Source organism: Syngnathus scovelli, chromosome 1 (assembly GCF_024217435.2).
Source record: "Syngnathus scovelli strain Florida chromosome 1, RoL_Ssco_1.2, whole genome shotgun sequence".
Classification (NCBI taxonomy): domain Eukaryota; kingdom Metazoa; phylum Chordata; class Actinopteri; order Syngnathiformes; family Syngnathidae; genus Syngnathus; species Syngnathus scovelli.
Window position 1 is genome coordinate 15,449,512 of NC_090847.1, and position 7,264 is coordinate 15,456,775.

The 7,264-nt window shown below is 41.6% G+C and overlaps 1 protein-coding gene across 1 annotated transcript; it reads right to left on the reverse strand.

Moving 5' to 3' along the window:
* Positions 1-1,934: 1,934 nt before the first annotated feature.
* Positions 1,935-7,141, reverse strand: LOC125985302 (solute carrier family 49 member A3). Its single transcript, XM_049748011.2, has 10 exons — positions 6,782-7,141; positions 5,925-6,083; positions 5,286-5,502; positions 5,135-5,211; positions 4,828-4,965; positions 4,628-4,744; positions 3,958-4,110; positions 3,728-3,885; positions 3,024-3,127; positions 1,935-2,272 (listed from the first exon to the last, which is right to left on the reverse strand). Exons 1-10 carry the CDS (start codon positions 6,959-6,961, stop codon positions 2,109-2,111), a joined length of 1,467 nt encoding a protein of 488 aa, XP_049603968.1. The 5' UTR covers positions 6,962-7,141; the 3' UTR covers positions 1,935-2,108.
* Positions 7,142-7,264: the final 123 nt, after the last annotated feature.

Genomic DNA, 7,264 nt, shown 5'->3' on the forward strand with positions numbered 1-7,264 from the left:
AGTAAGCACTGTTCGTTTGTTGGTTTTATAGAAAACTATCAACCAAAATTGCAGCGTGCTAAATATAGTGGAGTATTGTTTGTATTAGAATTTGGTTATTATTTTATCATTATTTTGGGATTGTATTTTTGACTATTCTTTTTTAATACACTACATACAAATTATGCTCAACTTAATTCAAAATCCTCTACCTAAATGCTGCAAAAGGAGGATGTCATAAAATAAAATGAAAGAATTTTAAGATGTGAAGACCTTCTACACTGCCATCATCCAGTCTGTCCTCTGCACCTCCATCACTGTCTGGTTTGGATCGGCCTCCAAACAAGACAAGCACAGACTGCAACGGACAATAAGGACTGCAGAAAAGATAATTGGAATCAACCTCCCATCTATCCAAGACTTGTACCTGTCCAGGACCAGGAAACGTGCAAGTAACATCTCAACAGACCCTTCGCACCCAGGTTGCAGCCTGTTTGAACTACTCCCCTCCGGACGCCGTTATAGAGCTCTGTACACTAAAACCAGCAGACACAGAGACAGCTTCTTCCCCCAGGCTGTCGCTCTGATGAACTCACACCACTCTTAGAGTCTCAGAGTCATTACTGTGCAATAACATCTCGCTTGCCACACCTTTTTTGTCTACACTGTTTGTACTATGTGTCCTCTCTGCATCCATTGCAGCCTGGTCATCCTAGAAGAGGGACCCTCCCATCTGTGGTCTCTTCTCAAGGTTTCTCATTTCCCCTAGCTGGAGTTTTGAGTTTTTCCTTGCCCTCTTGGGAGTTTAAGATCAGGGGGTGTTTGAGAATATCTTTCGTTCTTCACATGTCCTGAGTGTTGTTGTTAGTCACCTAAATGTTGAACAGAGGCTGTGATTTACCGAAGTCAAATTCCTTGTTTGGCACGCTCAAACATGGCGAATAAAAAACTCTTGAATCTTGAATCTTGATGTACAAAAAAATGAGGTGTATATTTATACTTTATTCAATTTGAACCCAATAGGCATCTTGTTCCACATCAGTAGATGCCACAAATTGTATTTTTCTAGTAACATTTTATAAATTTAGAGCCAAATTTCTGCTCAACTTCAAACCCTCTAAATGAATGTTTAATGTCAAATATTTTATTTTTTGATTGCACAATGCACAAACCAACTTAAGATTCAAATTTGAATTCATAAAATGATTTTGTAATTTAAACTAATGCATTTTAATAGTATTGCATTTATTATTTGAATATATTTAATGTTTCTATCTGTGTATCTACATATGTATACATTTTTCACTCAAACTCATTCTCAAAGTAAAAACCTCAAAACCACCATTTTGTGGTTCATGACTAAAAGTTCCAAATTGTCAAAGGCACACAAGGTTTGTTTTATTTACAATTTGCATACAGAGGTAATTTACAATGGGATAATACTATTTTCAACTTTAAAGAGGATAAAATAAACTAAAAAATACAGAAAAAACGCTACCTCGAACTTAATTCGTTCCGTGATCGGGATTGTAGGTAGAAAAGAAATTATGTAGAAGCAATATTTCCTGTAAGAATGAATGTAAAATGTAGAATTAATTTTAAGTGCTTTACCTTGAAAGATGTGGCGTCCTGCTATAGGAGTAAGTGCTTGAGAGGCGGTGGGAGTGGGTATGGAACACACAAGCTTTTATAATGTATATTCTGAAATATGTTTCTTGATATTTGAACTGTATTTTACTGTAATAATTTTGATATATTTACAGAAATTTTCTTTTTTGTAGTTAACGGTTAACACCATAGGAATTAGTTTTTGTGATAATTACCTTTTACTCACAAAACATAAAAATGACGTTTTTTTTTAGTTTAACTAATGACATGATCAAATTAAAACCATTTGAGGAACATACGAACCTAGATAAGGAATCAATAAAAAACAAATTACAATATTGTCAATATTATAAACACACCAACAACACACAATTTTAATCAGGATCAGCTTTCCGTCATTTAAAAATATCATTCACACAATTCAGATGAAACAAAGACTCTTGCAAAGTGCAAAGTCCATATTTGGCTCATCTGTTACAGCACATGTAATGGACACAATCAAGTTTTATCGTTATGGATCGTTATGTGTTAATGCTGGCTGGGGTGGGATCAGCAGATCGATTGTCTCGGGCGTGCCCGGACGTGGCATCCTCCTCGGCCTCCAGGCGCTTGTAGCGTGTATGAAAGGCGATGATGAAAACGCAGGTGAAGAGTGTGGTCAGTGCTGCTAGCACGATCATGGACACTGAGGGATGAAACAATAAATTATTATTATTTTTTTAACTTACATAGTTGACTATGTTGTTGTAAAAAGGGTAATAGTCCTTTGAAAAAATAATAATATAATTAAAATGAAATAAATGTATACAATAAATATCTTTTTAAATGAATACTTTCAGGCGGCTCGAAGGCGCACTGGTTAGCACGTCCGCCTCACGGAGGGTGCGGGTTCGATTCCACCTCTGGCCCTCCCTGGGGCTATCTGTAACGCTTGTCCCCACGGGGGTCGCAGGCATGCTGGAGCCTATCCCATCAGGCAGTAGGCGGGGGACACCCTGAACTCGTGCCAATAAATCGCAGGGCACACAGAGACAAACAACCATCTGCACTCGGATTCACACCTAGGGGCAATTTGGAGTGCTCAATCAGCCTTACCAAACATGTTTTGGGGATGTGGGAGGAAACCCACGCAAGCACGAGAAGAACATGCAAACCCCACACAGGAAGGGCTGGAGGTGGAATCGAACCCGCACCCTCCGAATTGTGAGGCGGACGTGCTAACCAGTGCTTCACTGTATCGAATATTAAAATATAAAATGTACAAAATAAATATATAGTAGTAAAAATACAACTTTATTCAGAATTTATCCAGAAAAATATTTAAGACAGAAATTTATATAGTTGACTATTTAGTTTTGTATGTTCAGAATTTGAATTTGGTGTATACATCTTTTTATATATGTAGGGGCTCCTCCAATATGGCCCCGATACATTACCTTTCCAGCTCTGAGGGGCGAGCCCACATGTCGAGCGAAGTGACTCGGCGACAGGCGTGGCCAAAGACTGGAGGAGGACGATGTAGATGATGGACAGGATTTGTCTACAAAGATGAAGAAAAAGTCAAGCACCCTCATCTTAAACAATCAATGATAGAGCAAGAACCTAAAATGGCTTTCTATTATTTCAACAACCTCTTTAATGGCTAAAAAAAAGTCTTGTCGATTTAGTTGCAGGAATATTCCATCAAATTTGCACGCACTGGCAAACATTTACATATTTTAAAGGAGCCATATGATGCCATTTTAAACTGCTCTGAAAAACTGGGCGTGTGTTATGTCAACGTTTTTTTTTTTTTTTGTAAGTCACTCACACAAAAGCACAACGTCATATGCGGGAATCGAACGCATGGTGCCTGCACACAAGACAGGTGAGCGTACCACTTCACCATCAGCCATTCCTAGGTAGAAGGTAACTATGTCAATGCTATATGGGTGGCTCTTCACTTTGTGACATACAGTGAGGAGCCGATCGATTTTTGGGGTTGGGCGAGGATGCTACTTCGACATTAGTAATGAGCAGAAATCCTCCAAGAAAAGTGAATGGGGGAAAAGGCCACTTTTGGGGGGCGAGAAATTAGCATTTGAAAATGGAGGATTTCCAAAGTTTACAACAGACACTCCATTAGGACTTGATCTGGTACCCTGATACGAAGACGAGTCCTGCCGAAGTGGCCTCTCCCACCGGGTAGGAACATTCCACTGACAGCTCCATGACCACCGGGAAAATGGAGAACCCAAAGAAGCCAAAGAGCGAGCACACCGTCGCCACGACGATGCTCTGCTGCTGCATCAGACACACCTGAGGAGGAGTCAGTGTTCATACTGTGTTAAGAGGCCATGTAAAGTTGGAAGATGGGTGCCATGAGCTCACCACAGAGAAGACAATGCCCGCCAAGGAAGAGAGGGCCATGTTGATCTTGATGGCCTCCGTGAACCGTTTGGTTTTGTCCACGTATAGTCCCAGTAAGGCGGCGCCAACGATACCAAACACAATAAAGAGGGCACCGCACAGGCCCGCAAAGTCCTGCAATCGATGCGATTTCAAAAACACACATTGGAATTCTAATAAAAAACTCATGAATTGCACATGCTGGAGTTAATTCTTATGACTGAATTGTCTTTATTGTTAACAAAAGGTTTGTTGAATTTCTGAAAACATTCAAAAATGATTCAGACAAATGCCGTTAGGCTAACGTTAAGTTAACCGAAGCTTACTATCTTTGGTGTTAAAAAAAACATGTACAATAAGATCATTTGAAATGTTGTTGTATTGGTTAAGAATAGCGTGTAGGTTCTTTGTTTTAATTTCGTCGTGAGTCCAAGTTACAATTAAGCGGCCGATTTTAGAACTTTCTTTGCAAAAACTCCTCTGTGCAGAGGCCACGTCAAGTATTATGGATGGACTTGATTTTGACCCTTGTATGACTTTATTAGATTTACTCAATATGAATTTACTCATGATTCTCACCTCTGGGGCACATTAATCATGAGTCAGAAGAAGTCATGAGAACTCTCTGGTTGAGCAAACAAAGGAGACTCACATTAGTGTAGCCCTGCACGCAGAGGATCTGGTCCAGCAGTGTGGAGAAGCATGTGAACACGCCCACGCCCGAACCGAAGCACAGCAGCAGCACCAGATACGCTCGGTTCTTCAGCAGCTGTGCGACACAAAACACCTCAAATTTTGTTTTATGCAACACTAAATTGTCAGGAACAAATCCGCATAAAGCCACGTCCCTACCAGTTTGACGCCTTGCACGAAAGGTTCGGAAGTGGAAAATTCAGCACTGGCCGACGGCAGCGTAGGTGGGGCGTTGCTGCGTATGCCCACTGTCGCCAGGAAACAGGCAAGGCAGGCAGGAACCGCGTAGGCCAGCATCTGGAGGCATCAAGGCCAATCTGTGATTGTGTTTGTGTGTGTGTGTGTGTGTGTGTGTGTGTGTGTGTGTGTGTGTGTGTGTGTGTGTGTGTGTGTGTGTGTGTGTGTGTGTGTGTGTGTGTGTGTGTGTGTGTGCCTCTGCGTGTATGTATTTACGTATGTTACTCACTAGTGTGGGGATTTGATCTGATTTGTGCGCTACAGCAGGCGATACCAAGTTGGCCACCAAGATGCCCAACGGGTTGGCTGCAGAGACAAATACTGCCGAGTCGAGTGCACTGTCAAAAATAAAGTGAGCATGAGGCGCAGTGAAAGCTCACCCATGGAGGACATGGTGTTGGCCGTGGCCCGCTGGTGTTCCGGGAACCAGAGCGCCGCCATCTTTGTGGGCGTGACGATGATGAGCGGCTGTGCCATTGCCGCCAGCGTCTGGCCCAGCATCACTATCCAGTAGTTGATGCTGAATTCTTCACCCGGCGGACCGCCCATGATGCGGATGACGCCGCCAAGCATGTTCAACCACGAGCCCAGGATGAGCTGAGTGCAAGCAAAACACAAATTAGTCATTTCCTTTCATATTTACAATATGTCACAAAAATGGAAAACTGTTAGACAAAAGGGTTCTCTTTTTCCCAAAAGGAGGTATGTTGTTGCTTGAAGACGACATTTCTTTAAAGAAGCGCAATTTTTAAATTATCTTTCAATCGCTGTTACAATGAAGCTGCCACAAAAGTCAGTCACCGTTCATTTAAAATCAGCCAGGGATCAAATACTTGAAGACTCAAAATTGTTTTGAGCGTTCACTTCACTAAAGACTTGTGTTCAGGTCACTGAATAATCACATGTTACAATACTATTGTAAACACATCAGGAGTAGAACCTTCATTGCCGTCTTTGTCATTTGTTAAGATTAAAGTAAGCGGCACTACATCCAACAAATATAACGCCAGCTTTGTTACCGTGGCGCGCAACCCGACCGTGTCCAGCATCCAGGTGGTGGCAAGGCTGAGCGGAATAGACACCACCATGTAGACCACTGACAACCAGTTGATGTCTGACAAGGTAACCTTTAGGTACCGGGCAGACTGGTCCGCCACTGGTGCAAAGGTCAGCCATAGCTGGGAAATAAAATACAAAAGATGACCAATGAAGAGTATAAAGAGTTTACTTAGCATGGCATTGCTAGCTACTGGAATTTCTACTATAAAAATGGTGCCATGAATGTCATCCATCCATCCATCCATCCATCCATCCATCCATCCATCCATCCATCCATCCATCCATCCATCCATCCATCCATCCATCCATCCATCCGAATTAAGCTAAGTTGAATGTGATGTAAAAACATCGCAGACTAAGATAAAAAATTTCCCAACATTTTGAAACAAGTTTTTAGTTGCGTTTCCGTAAAATTCTCACCGGCTCTCTGACGTCTCCAACAGAAAATACAGCAACCGGTTTGGTTGGCTAGCACGTGAGACAGGTCACATGACCATGAACGAGGACGTTAAAATACACCGTATATACACACATACATATGTATATAAAAATGATAAATGGATATTAATGCTTGCTTGTAATTGACCCAATCGGAATGATATGAGTATATTTTTTAACTGTTATTACGAATTTACAGTGCCGTTCAACTACGCCGTCGACATTATGCTCTAACTTTATTTCCATTCAAACTTTCCGATAAGGTGGCGCCGATTGTGGAAAAGTAATTGACAGCATTTGCCGATAAAGTGCCCAATTTTACAAAGCCGAGTGTGTTGGACAGTATTATCTAATCTAAGATGTGGTTGTTTTAGCTCACCATGGCATTGGAGCAGTTGAGCAGGCACAGCACCAGGAGTACGAACCATCGCCTTTTGTAAACTTTGAAATGGAGCAGCTTCTTCAACTCGTCATTCGGAGGAGAAGCCGGCGACGGCGAGAAGGCGATTAGTTTCTCGTCCTCGCCGTTTTCCATCGTTGACGCCCGACGAGCTAACATACACGCCGCATTGTTGCCCAACTTTTGTTTTTCTTCCCAGTGTTTTAAAAAAGACACGTCATAAGTGTAGGACAAAGTCTGCAATTAGCAGAGTGTTTTGTCAACACAACGAGCAACCTCGAATCCCCCAAAGAAGACAAGAAAAACAAGATAAGAGAAATCAAATCACTTATCAATGGGATTGACTGTAACAGAGATCTTCTATTGATAAAAGATGTTGCGCTGCTCGGTTAGCCTAGGACCTTTTAAACAAATATTCACTAATTTTTAACTTGATGCGTACAAACATTTCCGATGAAGTTG

Excerpts from the sequence above, each read along its gene's own strand:
- LOC125985302 (XM_049748011.2), bottom strand. The coding sequence starts at position 6,961 with ATGTTAGCTCGTCGGGCGTCAACGATGGAAAACGGCGAGGACGAGAAA. Across the intron at positions 4,111-4,627 it reads GCGTGCAGGGCTACACTAAT|GACTTTGCGGGCCTGTGCGG; the intron begins GTGAGTCTCCTT and ends CATCGATTGCAG. Across the intron at positions 3,886-3,957 it reads CGGGCATTGTCTTCTCTGTG|GTGTGTCTGATGCAGCAGCA; the intron begins GTGAGCTCATGG and ends ACTCCTCCTCAG.